The 22,830-nt window shown below is 43.6% G+C and overlaps 2 protein-coding genes across 7 annotated transcripts in view; both read left to right on the top strand.

Annotated features, from left to right (window-relative positions):
- The first annotated feature begins 273 nt into the window (after nucleotides 1-273).
- smn1 (survival of motor neuron 1, telomeric) lies at nucleotides 274-20,213 on the top strand. Its single transcript, XM_072281184.1, has 9 exons — nucleotides 274-411; nucleotides 1,395-1,466; nucleotides 5,449-5,571; nucleotides 6,322-6,516; nucleotides 6,606-6,767; nucleotides 13,961-14,032; nucleotides 14,867-14,980; nucleotides 18,585-18,649; nucleotides 20,061-20,213. The coding sequence occupies exons 1-9, from the start codon at nucleotides 289-291 to the stop codon at nucleotides 20,062-20,064; spliced, it is 930 nt and encodes a 309-aa protein (XP_072137285.1). The 5' UTR covers nucleotides 274-288; the 3' UTR covers nucleotides 20,065-20,213.
- A 2,498-nt stretch (nucleotides 20,214-22,711) lies between these two features.
- LOC140211466 (uncharacterized) overlaps nucleotides 22,712-22,830 on the top strand; it is a 122,713-nt gene continuing 122,594 nt past the window's right edge. For all 6 annotated transcript variants that reach the window (XR_011889466.1, XM_072281178.1, XM_072281176.1 and 3 more), the window contains exon 1: nucleotides 22,712-22,812. The gene's annotated coding sequence lies outside the window, so the exon portion shown is untranslated. The remainder of the gene's footprint in view (nucleotides 22,813-22,830) is intronic.

Here is a 22,830-nt window from a genome sequence, read left to right as displayed (position 1 = left end):
TCGTTATCTCTTATTCTTTTTTTATGTATTGCCATTCGCATTAGTGAAAATATAATACTTCTGTACCCTGGTTGATCTTTCATTGATCCTGTTTTAATTACTATTCTATAGACTTATGAGTATGTCCATAGGAAAAATAATCTCAGGGGTGTTAATGATGACATTATGTACTTTGATAGTAAATTTACTTTGAATATGAATGCAGGGACTGTGTACTGCAGTTTCCTGGACTACATTTCCCAACAACGCCGACAGACATGTGACAAACATCTGCCAGTTTGCACACTGATGACGCCAGGGACGGAGCGCGGTCGAGGTGTGATGACGTTATTTGTGGGGCCAACTGACGGCGCTACGATGGCCGAGGAAAGTTCAGTTGGGGAAACGGTTTTCCGACGGGGCTGCGGCCAGGTAAATGCGGGGCTGCCGTCCCCTCCTCCCCCCGATACCTCTCCTACCCCGCCGATACACCTCTTCCCCCCCCCCGATACCCCCTCCTCCCTCCCCGATACCCCCTCCTCCCTCCTGATATCCCCTCCTCCCTCCCCGATACCCTCTCCTACCTCGATACCCCCTCCTCCCTCCCGATACCCCTCCTCCCTCCCCGATACCCTCTTCTACCCCCGATACCCCTCCTCCCCCCGATACCCCTCCTCCCTCCCGCTACCCCTCCCCCTCCAATACCCCTCCTCCCCCCGATACCTCTCCTACACTGCCGATATCCCTCCTCCACCCGATACTGCTCCTCCCTCCTGATACCCCCTCCTCCCCCTGATACCCCCTCCTCCCTCCCGATACCCCTCCTCTCTCCCCGATACCCCCTCCTACCCTCGATACCCCCTCCTACCCCCGATACCCCCTCCTACCCCCGATATCCCTCCTCCCTCCCCGATACCCCCTCCTCCCTCCCGATACCCCTTCCTCCCTCCCGATACCCCCTCCTCCACCCGATACCGCTCCTCCCTCCCGATACCCCCTCCTAACCTTGATATCTCCTCCTACCCCAGATACCCCTCCTCCACCCGATACCCCTCCTTCTTCCCAATACCCATTCCTCCTCCTGACTCCCCCTCCTTCCCTCAATACCCCCTCCTCCCTCCTGATACCCCCTCCTCCCCCCAGATGCCCCCCTCTCCCCGATGCCCCTTTCTCCCTCCCGATACCCTCCTCCGCGATACTCCTCCTTTCCCACTCCGACACCCTCTCGATTCCCCATACCACCTCTTCCTTCCTCCTGATATGTCCTCCTTCCTCCGAAATCCCCTCTGTTCCCGCCCGATACACCCTGTTCCTGCCCCGCTCCGATGCCGCCTCCTCTTCTGCCGCTAGATACCCAGCCCCTGTCTCTGCCTGCCTGGCATTGGTGAAATCAGCCTGCCCTGTTGTTCTTTCAGAGTGATGACTCAGACATCTGGGATGACACGGCGCTGATCAAAGCCTACGACAAGGCGGTGAGCTCGTTCAAAGTAAGATGGCTGTGGACCAGGTTCGGTTGTAACGTTTCCCCTTGGCTGACTCTGGTCAGAATTGCAGTGCGAGTGCAGGGTTACTGATACTTCCTGTGAGGGCGGTCTCCACAGGGAAGTTCGCAGGTTCTGCGTGTGAAAGATGACAGGCTAAACGAAACAATGGGAGGAAAAAACTGCACGTACTGGAAATCTCTGGCAGATCAAACACCATCAGTTCTAAAGCAAGTTTAAGTCTAAAACAAGAACAAGAAGACAAGTGATTCTGCAGATGCTGGAAATCTTGGGCAATACAAAATGCTGGAGGAACTCAGCAGGTCAGGCAGCATCGGTTGGGGGCGGGGGGTGGTGGAATGGGGACAGTTGACATTTTAGATTGAGACCTACTTCAGGACCACAGTCTCTTGTGTCTCCAAATATCGTCCTGGGTAGTGTAGGGGATTTCAGTTTTGTTCAGGGATCAAGCTACAACAGATAGCTTCTTTTTCACACTGTTCATACAGATCAGAACATTCAACAGCACATTGAGGTAGAACAAGGGAAAACCATGACAATGCAGCATAGCTGTAGAGAAAGTGCAGTGTAGGTAAATGAGGTAGGTTGTGAGGTTGAGTCCAGTTTTTGGTAATAGGGAACCATTTAACAGTCTTACAACAGCAGGGTGGAAGCTGTTTTTGAGCCTGGTTGTAGCTGCGTTCAGGCTTTGGAGAAGGATGAAGAGACAATCACTGGTGTGCGTGGGCTCTTGATTATGTTGGCTGCTTTACCAAAGCAGTGACAAGTATAGACAGAGTCCATGGAGGGGAGGGGAATTTCCGTGATGTGGACACAGTTCAGTACAACTCTCTGCAGTTTCCTGAGTTCTCAGGCAGAGCATTTGCCACACCAACACACTTAGCCATTGCAATATAACCATTAAAGATGCCTGCCGTCCATTTTTAATGGGAGAAGACAGGAGAAATGGGGTTGAGAGGGAAAGTGGATCAGCCATGATGAAAAGTCAGAATAGATTCGATGGGTAGAATGGCCTAATGTCTGCTCCTCTGTCTTATGGTCTTGTGTATCATAATGTGTTATTACCAAATGAAGACAGGCAACATCATGTCCCTTCCTGGTGAGATACTAACATTGTAAGCATGTTTTGAACAGAAAGGAATGGGAGTATCACTGGCCACTCCAGCAGTCTCCATCGCACCTGACCCCACAGTCACTGTTGCAGTTGTATGATCACTCTTCCGAAGAGTGAACCCACAGAGAGCATGGTGTCTCTGGCAGAATCCTTAGATCCTGTACACTTCCACTGGTGGGGTTGTTTGCTGACATTTTTAACCTTTCCCTGCTTCAATATAGGATTCTCACCTGCTTCAAAAAGACCACTGTCACCATGGTTTCTAAGAAAACAACTGACTGGCAGACCACAGTATGTGTGCTTGCAACACTGTGTGTCCGACAGAGTGATCAGCAGCACTGGGGCTCCACAGGGGACTGTCTTGTCTCCCTTTCTCTTCACCATTTACTCCTCGGACTTCAACTACTGTACAGAGTCTTGCCATCTTCAGAAGTTTTCTGATGACTCTGCCATAGTTGGATGCATTAGCAAGGGAGATGAGGCTGAGTACAGGGCTACGGTGGGAAACTTTGTCACATGGTGTGAGCAGAATTATCTGCAGCTTAATGTGAAAAAGACTAAGGAGCAGGTGGTGGACCTGAGGAGAGCTAAGGCACCTTAGCTCTCTGTTTCCATCCAGGGGGTCAGTGTGGACATGGAGGAGGATTACAAATACCTGGGGATACGAATTGACAATAAACTGGACTGGTCAAAGAACACTGAGGCTGTCTACAAGAAGGGACAGAGCTGTTTCTATTTCTTGAGGAGACTGAGGTCCTTTAACATCTGTTGGACGATGCTGAGGATGTTCTACGAGTCTGTGGTGGCCAGTGCGATCATGTTTGCTGTTGTGTGCTGGGGCAGCAGGCTGAGGGTAGCAGACACCAACAGAATCAACAAACTCATTCATAAGGCCAGTGATGTTGTGGGGATGGAACTGGACTCTCTGACAGTGGTGTCTGAAAAGAGGATGCTGTCCAAGTTGCATGCCATCTTGGACAATGTCTCCCATCCACTACATAATGGACTGGTTGGGCACAGGAGTACATTCAGCCAGAGACTCATTCCACCGAGATGCAACACTGAGCGTCATAGGAAGTCATTCCTGCCTGTGGCCATCAAACTTTACAACTCCTCCCTTGGAGGATCGGACACCCTGAGCCTATAGGCTGCTCCTGGACTTATTTCCATCTGGCATAATTTACATATCATTATTTAATTATTTATGGTTTTATATTGCTATTCTATTCTTGGTGTAACTGTAACGAAACCCGATTTCCCTCAGGATCAATAAAGTATGTCTGTCTGTCTATCTATCTATCTATCGATCTATTTATCTATCAAGATAACACACTTAAAACAATGACCGCCTAGCGGTCTGATGTCCATCATCATGAAGAGCTTTATGAGGCTGGTCATGGCACTCATCAACTCCAGCCTCCAAGGCAACCTTGACCTACGCAATTTAGCTTACAGTCTACAGCAGATAAGATTTCCCTCATCCTGGAGCATCTAGACAGTATAAGCACCTCTGTCTATTTTGTATTGACTACCGTTCTGCCTTCAATACTATTACTCCAATCAAACTCATCACCAAACACTGGACCCTGGGCGTCAATGCCTTCTTCTGTAACTGAATCCTTGACCTCCTGACCAATAGTCCACAATCAGTGAAGTCAGGCAGCAACACCTCCAGCACAGTTATTCTAAACAGTAGGTTGTGTCCTTAACCTCGACTTTACTTCCTGTACACTCCTGATGTGGCCAGATTCATCTCTAACTCCACCCACAGCTCTGCAGATGATAGCACTGATGCTGAGGTTGAGAACATTGACTGAGCTGAAGAATCTATTAGCCGTTCTTTTCTGCAGGGATCACTCTTCAGTCTGGTCTGCATTTTGTCAGTCCATGGCTCATCTTTCTCCAGGTTCCAAGGATTATCAGTGGAAATTTGAGTTACCACAGAGTCAGACAGTTCCCCTATGTAGGTGACTGATTATTCAGTGGGTAAGTGTGTGAAAGAAAGCCGGGGTAAGGCTGGAGGTAAGATGGGAATTGCTGCAGCAAGGCAGCAGAAACAAAGAGCAGACGATCCCTTCTGCTTCAGATTTGTGCTCCGCTTCAGGCCTGCCTTGGCTCTGAAGAGTACAATGTCACTTTCTACACTGAAACTTCCTCGCCATATCCCAGTTCCTATTTTGATTCTGAATTGAATGTACTTGATAACTGTCTCTTCAATCTCCAGGCCTCTAATAAGCCTTCTCTATCCACAGAGCTTTCTTCTGATTCAGGACAACAAATTTATGCCTTTTTAATTCAAAAAGAAGAGTTGATAGACAGCGTAGAATGTTGCACAAGGTCCATTTAGAACGGAGTTGAGGAAAAACTTTTTCATCCAGAGAGTGGTGGATATATGGAATGCTCTGCCCCAGAAGGCTGTGGAAGCCAAGTCTCTGGATGCTTTCAAGAAAGAGATGGATAGAGCTCTTAAAGATAGTGGAATCAAAGGTTATGGGGATAAGGCAGGAACTGGATACTGATTGTGGATGATCAGACATGATCACAGTGAATGGCGGTGCTGGCTCGAAGGGCTGAATGGCCTACTCCTGCACCTATTGTCTATTGTCAAAAGGAATGACTGCCTGGGAGTGGTAGAATCTGCAGGAATGAATGTGGTGATAGCATGTTGGTTCGTATCAGTGGCTAATTTATGGTTGGTGTGCACTCTGGGTCACAGGATTGATGTGAATTTGGTGATGATCATGTTGGTTGGTGACAATAGGTGATTGATACCAACTCTGCTCTGTTTCTCACTCTAATTGTCCCACGACTTGGTGAAATATTTCTGATTTGATGTTCATCTGTTTTCTTCAGAATGCGCTGAAGAATGGTGAATGTGTTCAGCCTTTGTCCAAGGAGCACGTTGGAAGTGGAACTAAACGAAAAAACAAAAGGCACAGAAGCAGGAAGAAGAATAATGTCCATCCAACTAGGAAAGTATGGCCATTCTCAGTTGCTAAACCCTTCTCAGTGATAATTAGCCACATTAGCCTGGTATCGGCAGGTTTTGACTAAGTACATTATATCTACACTGTCAGAATTTATGTCCTCCAAATACAAAAATCACATTCTCTCACTGTACCATCCCCAACTGATGGAGGTATAGGCAATACCTGGATTAAGCAAGGGTGCTGCTCTTCCACCATTCAGAAACGTGTGCTTTCTGTAGCTACCCAGATTGTATCCCTCTGTGTACACTCAATAGAATTGATTTATTTCATTGAATAATTCTGTAACCCTACCCATAATTAAAGAGAAAGATTAGCTTTATTTGTCACATGTACATCAAGACAGACAGCAAAGTGTGTTGTTAGTGTCAAGGACCAACACAGTGTGAGGATGTGCTGGAGGCAGCATGCAAGTGTCACCGTGCTTCCAGTGCTAACAAGGCATGCCCACAACTCACCAATCCTAACCTGTCCGTCCTTGCAATGTGAGAGTCCAGGGGAAATCCTCACAGTGCAAGCTCCTTTCTGACAGTGGCGGCAATTAATTAAGCTGATGGAGTATACTGTGTCCAGTCATCCATAAAGACCATGGGGCATTTCATGATACTTATTACTAGCTTGATAAATGTGTGGGAGGATATGCATGTAGTTGGGAGTTCTGTGAGTCAGCTTGGTTGACACTGGCCTTGTGTCTTTGGTGAAATATTCTACAGAAACTGTACATGACTTCTCTTATCAGTGGCGAGTTGGTGATACGTGTAATGCGGTGTGGTCAGAAGATGGCAACGTATACTTGGCTACCATTCAGTCTATTTGTGAGCAGGAGGGAACGTGTATTGTAATGTACACTGGCTATGGCAACAAGGAGGAGCAGAGTTTATCGGACCTGCTTCCAGCGGATGTATCCGAAGCAGAGAATGAGGCTGCTGAACAGGTAAACATGAGTTGTTTTTGGTACACATTGTTCGATTTAAGATTGGCCATTATTGGTTAAGAGGCACACTTTCCTCTTCTTTAATTTAGAAAAATGGGACAGGCCAACAATCAACGGATGAGAGTGAAGCTATTTCACCGGTAATTAAACCTCGGCAATCCAATGAAGCCAAGCCAAAATCTCCAATGGGTCAGTCTTCGTGGAACCACCATTATCCTCCTCGACCACCACCAACATCAGGATTTAGCTTTGTAAGTTCATGAATCAACGGCTCGTGTAGACATTTTCTTTTACAGTGCATTTTTTTTACCCCATGCTCTGAATTTTTTTTTTAAGTCTGCTCCTTATGTAATTTGGGGTATAATTAAATCTCCTGCAGTTACTCATCTGCGTGTATTCTACCTTGGTCCTGAAAAGAAAGCAGCAAGTTTGGGCTGAATTTGCTACTGATTACATTGCGAGTCTTTCTGAACATTTTTTCTCTTTTTGTTATGACATTCATGCTCTTTGTTTTATTGGATTTTCTGGGTTTTTCTTTTGCCCTTTGTCAGTTTTCCTTTGTACTGGTGTTCTGTTGTCTTTGTTGTTTATTGTGCTTCCTGAATGGACATTTATCTTCAGATCACCCTCCTAATACTACTGAAGGATTATAGAACTACAAGCAAAATGTTCCATCCGATTTGATTCTTGTGGATCCCGAAAGCATAGAGGTGTCAGCAGGATTCAAACTGAATTAGTGTGGTTAATGATGGGGTTGTTGATGATCAGCGCAGTTAATGACGTCTGTTCTGTGACTTAAAATAAATCTAATACCATCAAACCTGCGAAACCCTCTATTGCATAGTTATGCTGTAAACTTGTTAGCATTCAGAATGAGCAGAACCCTTGATCTGCAACATCTCCACCACCCCGGTCACCATTCACTCCACCTTCACCATGCTGGAATTACATGCTAGGTTGTCTGCAGAGCATTCTGCAACCTGTCCACCAGCCCTCCACTCTCACCATGCTGGACTGTGTGCAGAGTGTTGTGCAACAAATTGCAAGGATTCTGATGTTTTAATCCAATGTTTTCTTGGGATTCAGGAAATAGACACAAACTTGTTGCTTCACGATCATTTTATTAAGCACTAATATGACAAATAAAATTGACAAATGGTCAGTGATAGGAGTCTTATAAGTGAAGGGAGGGAGAAGCAAAATATGGTGGAACCACATGGTCAGCTGTTTTTCTACCCTATAGAAAAACTCATAGATAAGAGTCAACCAATCAGTTAGCCCTTATTCAAATAATGAAAAACCAATGGAAACTTCCAAAATCATACAAATGTAACCACGAAGGGGGCACACTGAACCACTGCATATACATACTGTAACTGTGCGAAACATTTAGATGGATGTTATAAAAAATAGAAGCAGGTAGTTTGTTAAACTGCAAAGAAAATAACAATTGAACAGTCTAATCCAACAGCAGCTTTGTCTGTGCCTCCCCTAACTATGGCTCCAAGCACAAAAGCAATAAGGCCAGGTGGTAAGAAAGAAGGTCACTACTTCTTCCTCTACAAATCATGCAGAGTCTCAAGTTAGGAAAACAAAACCTGGGACTGGCGTATGGTGTGTTGGTCTTCTTCAACCATGGGATAGAGTTCAAGAGCCGTGAGATAAAGTTACAGCTATATAAGATCTTGATCAGGCCCCACTTGGAGTACTGTGTTCAGTCTGGTCACCTCATTATGGTAAGGATGTTGATTCTATAGAGAGTACAGAGTAGATTTACAGGGATGTTGCCTGAATTGTAGAGTGTGCCTTATGAGAATAGGTCGAGTGAACTTGGCCTTTTCTCCTTGGAGCGACGGAGGATGAGGATTACCTGATAGAGGTGTATAAGATGATGAGAGGCATTGATCGTGTGGTTAGTCAGAGGCTTTTTCCCAGGGCTGAAATGGCTAGCATGAGTAGGCACAGTTTTAAGGTGCTTGGAAGTAGGTACAAGGGGAATGTCAGAGGTAAGTTTTTCACACAGAGAGTGATGGGTGTGTGGAATGCACTGCCAATGAAGATGATAGAGAGGGTCCAGAGGAGGTTCACAAGGATGATTCCAGGAATGAAAGCGTTATCATACGAGGAATGTGTGATGGCTCTGGATCTGTACTTGCTGGAATTCTGAAGGATGAGGGAGGATCTCACTGAAATCTTTCAAATGTTGAAAGGCCAAGACAGAGTAGATGTGGAAAGGATGTTTCTCATGGTGGGAGGGTCCAGGACAAGAGGCATAAGGGTAGAACGGTGCCCTTTTAAAACAGAGATGCGGAGAAATTTCTTTAGCCAGAGGGGGATGAATTTGTGGAATTTGTTGCCACATGCAGCTGTGAAGGAAAGGTCGTTGGGTGTATTGAAGGCAGAGATTGATAGGTTCTTGATTGGACATGGCATCAAAGTTTATGGGGAGAAGGTCGGAGGAGATAGAAAAAAAGATCAGCCATGATTGAATGGCAAAGCAGACTCGATAGGCCAGATGGCCTAATTCTGCTTCTATGCCTTATGGTCTTATAGATGCGGACACAATAGGGTCTGTTAAGAGACTCTTAGATAGGTACATGGAGCCTAGAAAAAGAGGGCTATGCGGTAGGGAAATTGTAGGCAGTTTCCAGAATAGGTAACATGGTTAGCACAACATTATGGGCTGAATGGCCTGTAATGTGCTTTAGGTTTCTATGTTTTTATGTAACTCTCTCCTTTATAAGACCGTAAGATATAGGAGCAGAAGTAGGCCATTTGGCCCATCAAGTCTCTCTGCCATTCAATCATGGGCTGATCCAATTCTTCCATTCATCCCCACTCCCCTGCTTTCACCCCATACCCTTTGCTGCCCTGGCTAATCAAGATCCTCTCTGTCTCTGCCTTAAATACACCCAGTGATTTGGCCTCCATAGCCACTTGTGGCAACAAATTTCAGAGATTTACTACCCTCTGACTAAAGTAATTTCTCTGCATCTCAGTTCTAAATGGACGTCCTCAAATCCTGAAGTCGTGCCCTCTTGTCCTAGAATTCTCTACCATGGGAAATAACTTTGCCATATCTAATTTGTTCAGGCTTTTTAACATTCAAATGTTTCTATGAGATCCCCTCTCATTCTCCTGAACTCCAAGGAATACAGCCCAAGAGCTGCCGGATGTTCCTCATACAGTAACCCTTTCATTCCTGGAATCATTCTCGTGAATCTTCTCTGAACCCTCTCCAATGCTAGTATATCCTTTCTAAAATAAGGAGCCCAAAACTGCCCACAGTACTCCAAGTGTGGTTTTGTGAGTGCCTTATAGATCCTCAACATCACATCCCTGCTCTTATACTCTATACCTCTAGAAATGAATGCCAACATTGCATTCGCCTTGTTCACCACCGACTCAACCTGGAGGTTAATCTTTAGGCTATCTTGCACAAGGACTCCCAAGTCCCTTTGCATCTCTGCATTTGGAATTCTCTCCCATCTAAATAATAGTCTGCCCATTTATTTCTTCCAGCAAAGTGCATGACCATACACTTTCCAACATTGTATTTCATTTGCCACTTCTTTGCCCATTTCCCTAAACTATCTGAGTCTCTCTGTTTCCTCAACACTACCCATTCCTCCACTTATCATTGTATCATTGGAAAATTTAGCCACAAATCCATTAATGCTGTAGCTCAAATCATTCACATACATCGTAAAAAGCAGCGGTCCCACACTGACCCCTGTGGAACACCACTGGTAATGGCAGCCAGCCAGAATAGGATTCCTTTATTCCCACTCTCTGTTTTCTGCCGATCAGCCAATGCTCCACCCATGCTAGTAACTTCCCTGTAATTCCATGGGCTCTGATCTTGCTAAGCAGCCTCATGTGCGGCACCTAGTCAAAGGCCTTCTGAAAATCCAAGTACACCACGTCCACTGCATCTCCTTTGTCTACCCTGCTTGCAATTTCCTCAAAGAATTGCAGTGGGTTTGTCAGGCAGGATTTTCCTTTCAGGTACCCATGCTGGCTTTGGCCTATCTTGTCATGTGCCTCCAGGTACTCCGTACTCTCATCCCTAACAATCAATTCCAACAACTTCCCAACCACTGATGTCAGGCTAACAGGTCTATAGTTTTCTCTCTGCTTCCTCCCACCCTTCTTAAATAGCGGAGTAACACTTGAAATTTTCCAGTCATCTGGTACAATGCCAGAACCTATCAATTCTTGAAAGATCATCGTTAGTGCCTTCGCAATCTCTCCAGCTACTTCCTTCAGAACCCGAGGGTGCCTTCAGTCAGGTCCAGGAGATTTATCTAACCTCAGACATTAAGCTTCCTGAGTACATTCTCAGTCGTAATTTTCACTGCACAAGGTCCAGTACTGACCTGGTTTTCCCAATCCACTTTATGTTAAAATCCCCAACGACTATCATGACATTGTCTTTCTGACATGCCTTTTCTATCTCCTGCTGTAATTTGTAATCCACATCCTGACTGCTGTTTGGAGGCCTGTATACAACTGCCATTAGGGTAATTTTACCCTTGCCAATTGCTTAACCCAACCCATAGAGATTCTACACCTTACGATCCTATGTCATTCATTTCTAATGATTTAATATTATTTCTTATATACAGGCCCACACCACCCCCTCTGCCTACTAACCTATCCTTCCGATATACTGTATATCCTTGGACATTCAGCTCCCAATGGCAGCCATCCTTTAGCCAAGTTTCAGAGATGGCCACAACGTCATATTTGCCAATCTGTAGCTGAACTTTCAGATTGTCCATTTTATTCCTTATCAAAGGCTATGGGGAGAAGGTCGGAGGATGATTAAATGGCGAAGCAGACTCGATAGGCCAGATGGCCGAATTCTGCTTCTATATCTTATGGTCTTATAGACGCGGACACAATACGGTCTTTTAAGAGACTCTTGGGTACATGGAGCTCAGAAAAATAGAGGGCTATGCAGTAGGGAAATTTTATGATAGCAAGCAAGTTTATTTGTATAGCACTTTTCAAACACAAGGCATTTCAAAGTGTTTTATATGGAGCAATATATAAAAATCAAACATCAAATTTCGGACAATAAGAATAAAATCACACAAAAAATAGATATAACAGAAGTTACAATGCAGTAGATTCTAATTAAAAGCTACAATGAAAAGTTTTGAGTCTTGATTTAAAATAGCTTAAAGTTTTGAATTGAATTGACTTTATTTCTTACATCTGTCACATACATGAGGAGTAAAATCTTTACGTTTCGTCTCTGTCTAAATGCGCAATGTGCAATCAATTATAGTAACTTATAATAATTTTTAATAAATAGAACAGTCAATGTAACATAGAGTACAGAAGTCAGCTCGAGTTAGTCAGTCTGATGGCCTGGTGGAAGAAGCTGTCCTGGAGCCTGTTGATCCTGGCTGTTATGCTGCGATACCATTTCCCAGATGGTAGCAGCTGGAATAGATTGTGGTTGGGGTGACTTGGGTCCCCAATGATCCTACAGGCCCTTTTTATACACCTACCCTTGTAAACGTCCTGAATCATGGGAAGTTCACAACTACGATGCGCTGGGCTGTCCACACCACTCTCTGTAGAGTCCTGCGATTGAGGGAAGTACACTTCCCATATCAGGCAGTGATGTAGCCAGTCAGGATGCTCTCAATTGTGCCCCTGTACAAAATTCTTAGGATTTGAGGGCTCGTACCGAACTTCCTCAAGCATCCGAGGTGAAAGAGGTGCTGTTGTGGCAGACTTCAGATCCTCTGGAGGGTTATTCCAGATAAGTGGAGCATAGCAACTAAAAGCTGCTTCACCATGTTTAGTTTTGACCCTGGAGACGGTAAGCAGACCTGCCCCAGATGATCTGAGAGCTCAGGAAGGTTCATAATGCAGCAAGAGACGGGAGGTATATTTTGGCCCCAGACTGTTCAGTGCTTTATAAACCAGTAATAATATTTTAATATCAATCGTCTGTGATGGGCAGGAAGCCAGTGTAGGGATCTGAGAACTGGAGTGATCTGTTCTACTTTCTCGGTCTTAGTCGGACTCTAGCAGCAGCATGTCGACTGTTAGTCAACAGAACTAGGTTAGGAAATTCACTATGCAACTCATAATTAATTAAATCTCACACGTTATTGTTTCTGTACAAACAACAATATAACTATGTTGACCCTAGGCCAACAGCTTAGACCATGAACTCTACTGTTCCCTCTGTACCAATACTCACTCAGACAACATGTCCAATTTATAACACCAAAATGAAGGATCTCTTTTGGCCAGATGATCGATCCTTTCTTCGTCCAGACCCTGGCATGGGGGCTCTTCCTTGCGATAGTGTGTCTCTTGAGAGAGTTATCACTGACAGCACACTCGAAGTGTCCACTTTTATACTCGTTCCTTACCAACTCAAATATTGCATTCCATTGTCATTGGCTGTGGGTCATCTGATTGACCTTTAACATGTTTTATCGGCTCTGCTGCAGGCAAGCATCCATTTATTGCCCTCTTCCCAGCAGGTGACAGTCGGTAATTTATGGCTCTTTGCTCTCTTCAGTATCCAGGTCGAATCACTCTGGTCAGGCACCAACCCCAACACTCACAAACCTGCATGTTATGTTATATCCAAGATACCTCACAAATAACTCCTTATTTAGAAATTATTTCCAGTCCAGTAGATTACCTGAAACAACATTGTGTCTACTTTAAAACACAGAAAGCGAAGCAACTCCACCTCACAAAGTGGAGGATGTAAAACAGTTCCACAAAATGGTAGCCTCCATCTTCAAGCACACAGCAGGAACAAAGACAATTGATCTGTCTACTTCCACTTTCCTGGAAACATAGAAACATAGAAAACCTACAACACAATACAGGTCCTTCGGCCCACAAAGCTGTGCTAAACATGTCCTTACCGGAGAAATTGCCTAGGGTTACCCATAGCCCTCTATTTTTCTAAGCTCCATGTACCTGTCCAGGAGTCTCTTAACAAACCCTATCATACCCACTTCCACCACCGTTGCCGGCAGCCCATTCCACGCACTCACCACTCTCTGTGTAAAAAAAAACTTACCCCTGATATCTCCTCTGTACCAACTTCCAAGCACCTTAAAACTGTGCCCTCTTGTGCTAGCCATTTCAGCCGTGGGAGCAGGCCTCTGACTATCCACATGATCAATGCCTGTCATCATCTTATACAGAGTTTGGTACACAGATCTCATCATCTTTGAAACAGTTTGGTTCAAAGATTATCTTCAGGAAATTGTTAAATTTATAGTGGTATACATAGGCATGCAAATGAGAAGGTCTCCATAATCTCCAGAATGGGGAAAGAAATTAAATTTTAGATTTTCTTGGTCTTTGTTTGCTTGTATAGTGGTATCTGATTAGTTATCTTTCTCGGACAGTCCCACTTTTGATGTTACAGATCTTTTTTTGTTCCTTATAGCCTGGTGAGAAGTTTCGTGGTCCACCACCTTTTCTACCTGGGTGGTTGCCCATGGGTCTCGCAGGGCCACCGGTGAGCAAGTTTCTTGTTTTTAAATATCTGCATTTCCAAAGGGCTAAAGACCACATGCATGGCAGAATAACAGTTAGCATAACACTATTAGAGTGTCAGTAACCTTGGTTCCATTCCTGCTGTCGCTTGTAAAGAATTTGTACATTCTCCCCGTGATCATGTGGGTTTTCACTGGGTAATCTGATTTCTCCCACATCTCAAAGACTTACCAGCAGACCACAGACCATTAGATATAGGAGCAGAATCCGGCCATTTGGCCCATCGAGTCTGATCTGCCATTCCATCATGGCTGATTTTTATCCCTCTCAACCCAATTCTTGTGCCTTCTTCCTGTAACCTTTGATGCCAAAACTTATCAAGAATCTGTCATCCTCCACTTTAAATATACCCAATGATTTGGCCTCCACAGCCGTTTGTGGCAGTGAATTCCACGGATTCATCACCATCTGGCTAAAGAAATTTCTCCTCATCTCTGTTCTAAATCTCTTTTCTGATCCTGTGCCCGCTGGTCTGAGACTCTCCAACTATTGGAAAGATGCTGCCCACATCCACACTATCTAGGCCTTCCAACATTTGATAAGTTTTAATGAGATCCCCCCCTTATTCTTCTAAATTCTAGTGAATACAGGCCTAGAGCCATCAAACACTCATTATGCAGAAAGTCCTGTTACCGTGCTTTATCTTTAAATAAAATTGAAAGTAATTTGAACTCTGACTAGTGTTGTAGAAACTTGTCTAGTTAGTTTATACAGAGAAGTGAGTGCGCTTACTCCATATTGTTTTCAAATCCTGACAGCTGTATTTTAAACTACACTTTCCTCTTCCTCAACACAGTTAATTCCTCCTCCTCCACCAATGAGTCCAGATACTACGGATGAGGATGCTGAAGCCTTAGGAAGTATGTTAATTGCCTGGTACATGAGCGGCTACCATACTGGTTATTATCTGGTAAGTACTTGCAGTCTAATTCCCCCCCCCCCCACCATTTGTTTCCAGTTACATGGCTGTCAATGAAGTCAGATTTCTATTGAATTACAAAATTACATCTCAATGGCTCTTCACACAGCTTTTGACCACCAAGACAACACAAACACCTACGTCGGGATGCTGTTCATCGACTATAGCTCAGCGTTTAATGCCATCATTCCAACAAACCTGACTGAGAAGTTGCAGAACCTGGGCCTCTGTACCTCACTCTGTAATTAGATTCTTAACTTCCTAACTGGAAGACCACAATCTCTGTGGATTGGTGATAACACATCCTCCTCGCTAACGATCAACACTGGTGCACCTCAGGGGTGTGTGCTTAGCCCACTGCTCTACTCTCTATATACACATGACTGTATGGCTAGGCATAGTTCAAATGCCATCTATAAATTTGCTGATCATGCAACCATTGTTGGTGGAATCTCAGGTGGTGACGAGAGGGTGTACAGGAGCCAACTAGTAGAATGGTGCTGTAGCAACAACCTGGCACTCAATGTCAGTAAGATGAAAGAGCTGATTGTGGACTTCAGGAATGGTAAGAGGAAGGAACACATACCAATCCTCATAGAGGGATCAGAAGTGGAGAGAGTGAGCAGCTTCAAGTTTCTGGGTGTCAAGATCTCTGAGGATCTAACCTGGTCCCAACACATTGATATAGTCATAAAGAAGACAAGACAGCGGCTATACTTTATTAGGAGTTTGAAGCGATTTGGCATGTCAATAAGTACATTCAAAAACTTCTATAGTTATACTGTGGAGAGCATTCTGACAGGCTACATTGCTGTCTGGTATGGAGGGGCAACTGCACAGGACTGAAAGAAGCTGCAGAAGGTTGTAAATCTAGTCAGCTCCATCTTGGGCACTAGCTTACAAAGTACCCAGGACATCTAGGGAGTGGTGTCTCAGAAAGGCAGCGTCCATTATTAAGGACCTCCAGCACCCAGGGCATGCCCTTTTCTCACTGTTACCATCAGGTAGGAGGTACAGAAGCCTGAAGGCACACACTCAGTGTTTCAAGAACAGCTTCTTCCCCTCTGCCATCCGATTCCTAACTGGACTTAGAAGCTTTGGACACTATCTCACTTTTTTTTAATGTACTGTATTTCTATTTTTGCACATTTTTAAATAATCTATTCAATATACATAATTGATTTACTTGTTTGTTTATTATGTTTTATTTAAGTTATTATTATTTGTTTTTCTCTCTCTGCTAGATTATGTATTGCATTGAACTGCTGCTGCTAAGTTTACAAATTTCTCGTCACGTGCCAGTGATAATAAACCTGAATCTGATTCTGATTCTGAAATGTTTTGTTCATTATTTTATCTTTAATTGTGTGACTTTAGTAAAGAATATTTGAAAAATGTTCTTGTTCCTGTCACTAATCACAGTTCAACAGTGAGAAGACAGAGAAGCTAAAATCCAATCCTCATTTCACAAAGCTCCAGCTGAATCTCTCCTCCTTCTTGTCAGGCAGTACCTTCCAATGCAAGTGGTTGCACTCATTTTCACCTTTTTTTGTTCTGTTTTGCCAAACTGAAAAGGAAAAAGTTTTGTCTGCATTTACAGACTGCTCATTATTTTGACTAACTCTATCTCCTTATCTCTGTTCTAAGTGAAATAACGACTTCACCTCATTCTATAAAACTGGAACCCCTTGTAACTGGGACCATTTCACTAAATCTTTCTTACACACCCACAACCTTCCGAAATTATAAACCATGAAATACAGAACTCAGAGATTTTCTGTACTTTTTACCATTGTTAGTTGAACTCAGGCTGTTGATACTATCTTTAAACTACTGTCCCCCTGTTGTTTTTAAAAGACTTGTGTACAAACACACAGCACTCTGTAGTCTTTTAGAATTGTACTAAATTATCTTCACAATCAGAATCAGGTTTAATATCACTACCGTATGTTGTGAAATTTGTTGCTTTGCAGCAGTAGTACATTGTAATACATAATTTTTTTTAATAAAAGAAATAGTGAAGTAGCGTTCATAAGTTGAGTGTCTATTCAGAAAACTGACAGTGAAGGGGAAGAAACTGGTACTGGAACATTGCGATTGTGTCTTCAGGCTCCTGTACCTCATTCCTGATGGTATCAATGAGAAGAGGGCATATTTTGGGTGATGGACATTTCTTCACTCTTACTAGTAAAATAAAATGCATTTCATCCTCTTTGCATTCATTAGACCTGTCTGTAATGTCTTCATTCTCTGTGCTCCACCAGGCTTTTTTCCTTCATATTTTGAAGTTGTTTCCCAACTTTTCAAATCCATGTCATTAACATTTATTAAGAAGTGTAGCTATTTGCTTGCACTCAGGCACAATGGTATAGTTTAACAAACTGAATAGAGAAATGCACAGTCTCATGTCATGCACACCCCGGTGTGTGTCTCTTCTGCTAAACAGTAGTTCTCTAGAAGCTTTCTCTTCTTCAACCATGTCACCATCACCAGTTTTATGTTATTCCATTTGGAATAGGAAAGTGGCTGAGGAGTCAGCTGCAGAATACGTACACAGACTGGCAGGATGTGTCTGCTGTCCTGATGCAGAATTCGGAATTGCAGTGGATGTGGAATTGGGAAAGTGACTGAGGAGTCAGCCACAGAGCAGCTACACACACTGGCAGGGTGTTTCTGTTGTCCTGGTGCAGAATTATTTTTCCCATTAGACGATTTCAAAGTACATTTATTATCGAAGTATGTATGCAGAATACATCTCTGAGATGTGCCCTCCTGCAGGCAGCCACGAAACAAAGAAACACCATGGGACATGTTCAAGAAAACATCAAACACCCAATGCGTGATAAACAAACAACTGGCACAACTGGCAAAAAGCGAGCTAACCACACAAAGAATATGAAACACCGAAGCAGCAGTCCAGTAGTATTCAGTTTAGTTCAGTCCAGTTCAGTGCCATGGCGCTAGTCCACAGCAGGCTGCAGGCCATTCTTCGCCAAAGCACCCAGTCTGTATCGATTGCTCTGATCAAACTGCTCTAAAACAGCAAAAAATAAAGAGTAATCAGAATGAGGAACACGTGCAATATGGACCTCAAAGTCCCCAAAAACAAGTCCACTGCCTCGCTGATCAGTCCTTTTAACATGGATCCCAACACTCCTGCACTTTTCTCCGACAGCAACTAGCAAGAGAATTGAATAGAGGCCCAGTGAACTTCCAATGGCACAGTAATGTGATGTCTGTCTTCATAACTTGAAGTCTATCTGCAGTAATTTTCTTTACACAGATTGTTAAGATTTTGCATTATCTTGAGTGGCTTCACTTGCAAGTCTATGCAGACTGCATACAATCCTGTCCAAGAAGTTTATCTCCATTCCTTCAAAGTCTAACTCAGAGGTTCCCACCCTGGGGTCCACAGACCCCTTGCTTAATGGTATTGGCCCATGGCATAAAGGAGATTCAGAACCTCTGGTTTAAATTCTTCCTGATTCATGAGAGCTGAGGTGATTTTTAATGTAGGTGATGTACGCATCATCTTCCTTTGTGGAAAACCACCATCCTGTCGCACTACTCACTGTTTTCTGTCTTTCTTATCTAGGGCCTCAAGCAAGGGCGGATGGAAGCATGCGCGGGGAAGAGTCCTCGGTCTTCAGTTATTAAAATGTGAGCTGATATGTTTTTATAATGTGTGAAACCTCAGTATGATTGCAATTCAGTTGTCATTAGCCTGCTGGTGATTCATTATTTTTATTCTAGGCTGGTATCCGACAACCAAAAATTTGTAAATGAGTAGGGAGCATCCTGTTCTCATTTCAACAGCCTCATATGCACATTTCATTGGAACCTGTTCATTTGTGAAGACCCCTCTTGAACACCTTTTTCCCCAGCTAATCCAGGACCTTGAAGCTCAGTGTACAACAGTTGTGCACTATAGTATTGTAGATCTTCCAAATTTCATTTTGAAATTGAGATTAAACCAGTACCTTGTAGGTAACCCAACCACTGCCATTGATAGTGAACTATGCTATTCAACAAGCAAAGTCCCAGTGTTTTGGCCTTTAGATTTGGGGCTGAGGCTGTCTTTCCAGCTGAAGATTATTTAGACCAGGGGTTTCCAACCATTTTTGATGCCATACACCCCTCCCATTAACCAAGGTACCACACACAAAATGCTGGAGGAACTCAGCAGGCCAGGTAGCATCTGTGGGAAAAAGTACAGTCGATGTTTTGGGCCGAAACCCTTTGGCAGGACTGCCTGGAAAGTCGACTGTACTTTTTTCCATAGATGCTGCCTGGCCTGCTGAGTTCCTCCAGCATTTTGTGTGTGTTGCTCAGATTTTCAGCATCTGCAAATTTTCTCTTATGTGTGAACTCTGGTTGGGAACCCCTGATAGAGCCACAGTGAATGGTAGAGACAAGGGGATTGGAGAGTTTGAGTTTATTAACCCCATCTCCTTTCAATGAGATCTCCTGCTGGTCTCAGTATGTAACTGTTTGAACAAAAGTAAAATGATGACCGTTGGGACCCCACAACCGTGCAGTGATTAGCACGACACGATTACAGCTTGGGGCGTCAAAGTTCTGGTGTCCTCTCTAAGTTCCTTCTTGCGTGCACGTGGGTTTCCTCTGGGTGCTCCGGTTTCCTCCCAGGGTCAAAGTGTTACCAGTTAATTGGTCGGCGTAAGTTGTCTTGTGATTAGGCGAGTGTGAATTAGATGGTGTGGCTTGAAGGGCCCAAAAGGTCCTGTTGTGTGCTACATCTCTAAATAAAATAAAACTTTCAATATTGTGTGGCAAAACAAGAGGTGAGTTGGTGAACCAACTGCATGGTGTGCCCTGTATGGGAATGTGTGATGCTGTGGTTGCACTGACCTGGACCCATCTGCAACTCTATGGATACTCAGATACCAGTTGATGGGTTTTCCTAAAAAGCTCACTTTGGCAGTGTTGAAAATGTGATAAACTGAGAAACATTGTAATGATAAATTTTGCCTTAAGGGTTTGATAGAAATATTATCTATCCTATAGTGTTTTTTTTGGGAAACAGTAACATCTCTGTTTTTCCCCTCTGCAGGTGAATGTTTCTCTCCTAGGGAGAGGAGTGCTACAGTTCTGCTGTGGATTATGTCTAAATGAAGCCATTATACATGAATGTGGATCCCTTGAATTTAGTCATTTTTTTGTATTGAATAGTAAATAAAAACCATTACTTCAATTGCTTGTTACAAAGATGCCTCACTGTCTTGATTCTATTTTGTGATACAATGATGTGAAAATTCACCCTGAAAGTTCAAGTTTTCTTGTAATTGTAACTATAAGCAGAATTATTAAATATCATGAGGTGATTGACAATGGCTAACTTAGTTCCATAGCTGCCACCCCCCGACATTGTGGAGCAGGGTGCTGTTTGGGAGGAAAGAAATTCCTTCAGATGATCAAAGAAATTCATGTGGCAAAGATGTACATTATATTCACTGCTGATTGCCCAGAGAAGCATCTGTACTGTTTTCTCTGAATGTTTGTGTACAATTTGTATAATCAGGCACTTTAGGAGCATACGTTCCATTTACGATGTTAGTACCATTCGCTCCTTCCTCAAACAATTCAGAAATGTATTATTTAAAAGGCTGTTAGATTGGTTCCAGTGTTCAGTAAAAGGATCTTAGGTGGTGACCCGGATCTGGGCCATACCCTCCAAATATCCAGACCTGCCTTTCGGTTTTTTTGCACTACCTTACTTTCCATTTTTCTATTTTCTATTTATGATTTATTTTTTAAAAAATTAAATTATATTTACTATCGATTTGTAATCCAGGGAGTGGGAAGCACAGAATCAAATATCGCTGTGATGATTGTACGTTCTAGTATCAATTGTTTGGTGACAATAAAGTATATAAGTATCTTTCCCCACAGAGCCTTTGCAGTGGCTAGACCAAACTTCAGTGGCCTGCAATGTGCTATTCACAGTCAGGTCCAGTTCATTGTCATCTGCAGAAGTAGATACTGGACATGCACAAATGCCACGGCAGCACCATAAAAATCTAAATTAAACATGTTATGCACAAATTTTATATTTTACTATTTTCACTCAGACCACTGGAAGACCAAGTTTTGGGCAGACCAAAGTTCTTCTTTCATTGATAATCTTTCAGCAGCACTTGATGTGTGTGTTGATATGTGTTCTTGGGAACATCCAGTAGATACAAGAAACCTATTTTCACATGTAGCAAGATACAGTGAAAAGCTTGTCAAGTGTACAGATCAAGTCATTACACTGTGCCTCAAGGTAAGAAAATAATTCCTGTTACAAAGCTGCTTGAGATGAACCATGACATGGACTGTTGCATCAGCCTTGTCCTTGAGAAAATAATAATCATGTAACATAAATTACGATTGTAAAGTACAGTTAGCCTAATGTCAGAATTCAGGTCTAGTCGGTTCCTGTATAAAGTTGGCAAGGTTTGGGAAAATGGAGGAACATACATAAGAAATAGGAGCAGGAGTAGACCATCTGGCCCATTGAGCCTGTTCTGCCATTCAATAAGATCATGGCTGATCTGGCCATGGACTCACCTCCAAATACCTGCCTTTTCCCCATAACCTTTAATTCCCCTACTATGCAAAATCCCATCCAACCTTGTCTTAAACATATTTACTGAGTTAGCCTCCAGTGCTTCATTGAGCAGAGAATTCCACAGATTCACCACTCTCTGGGAAAAGCAGTTCCTTCTCATCTCCGTCCTAAATCTACTCTCCTGAATCCTGAAGTTTGTCCCCTAGTTCTAGTCTCACCTACCAATGGAAACTTCCCTGCCTCTATCTTATCTATCCCTTTCATAACTTTATATCCGTTTTTATATCTTGTGCTAGTTTATTTTCATAATCTATCTTCTCTCTCTTTATTGCTCACTTAGTGGTTCTTTTCCCAAACTACCAGTTTCCCACTACTCTTGGCGACTTTGTATGCACGAACTTTTAGTTAGAGGGGATTCCGAATCACTTTATTGCCAGAATATGAAATGTACCAGAACTGATGCGGAGCACAGATACATGACAATATTATAATAGACAAGACAATGGTGCAACTAGTAGAACGGTCACACGCACAAACATCAATAATCAAACTGAAATATACAGTATGTGAACATTTGAATGAACAGTTTAAGAATTATAAACAGAAAAGGGAGCGTAGGAAAAACCATTTAACGGATATTGTATAGGGACAGTTAGGATATTACACCTGAGTGACTTTTATTGAAAAGGTGGATGTTGAAAATTTAGTCAAATATGATAGAGGAAGCATTGTAACACAAAACGCCGGACAAATTCAGTAGGTCAGGCAACATCTATGGAACAGAGTAAACAGTCGACGTTTCGGGACAAAACCCTTCTTCAGGAAGCAAATGTACGGTTTAGGAACATTTAGGTCTAGAAGTATCACACATAAAAGTTGCTGGTGAACGCAGCAGGCCAGGCAGCATCTCTAGGAAGTATTTCCTGCGTATGCTGTATTTATAAGGTTCTGCAGACCATGAACGTGAATTAATGAGAATACAGTACCACTGTATCAGAGACAATTCCCGGCTGACATTTTATTTCGTGGTGGGTGAGCGGTAGGACCCGGCGGTGTCCAACCCGTCTTAGTGACGTCCCCGGTGGCTGCTGGGAACGGGACCGGGGACGGGAACGGGGTCGGGCGGAGGCGGAGGCGGAGGCGGAGGCGGAGGCGGGCGGGCGGACAGAAGATGTGAGGTGGTCCGGACCGGTAGCCGGGGGAAGCTGACGTCCTCATGCCGCCTGACAACACGTGCTGGCGCCCATTACAGGTTGGTGGTCGCAGCTGG

This window comes from Mobula birostris, chromosome 17, assembly GCF_030028105.1.
Source record: "Mobula birostris isolate sMobBir1 chromosome 17, sMobBir1.hap1, whole genome shotgun sequence".
In the NCBI taxonomy this organism is placed as follows: domain Eukaryota; kingdom Metazoa; phylum Chordata; class Chondrichthyes; order Myliobatiformes; family Myliobatidae; genus Mobula; species Mobula birostris.
The sequence above is the reverse complement of the archived record's forward strand: the minus strand, read 5'-3'. Positions and strand labels throughout refer to the sequence as shown.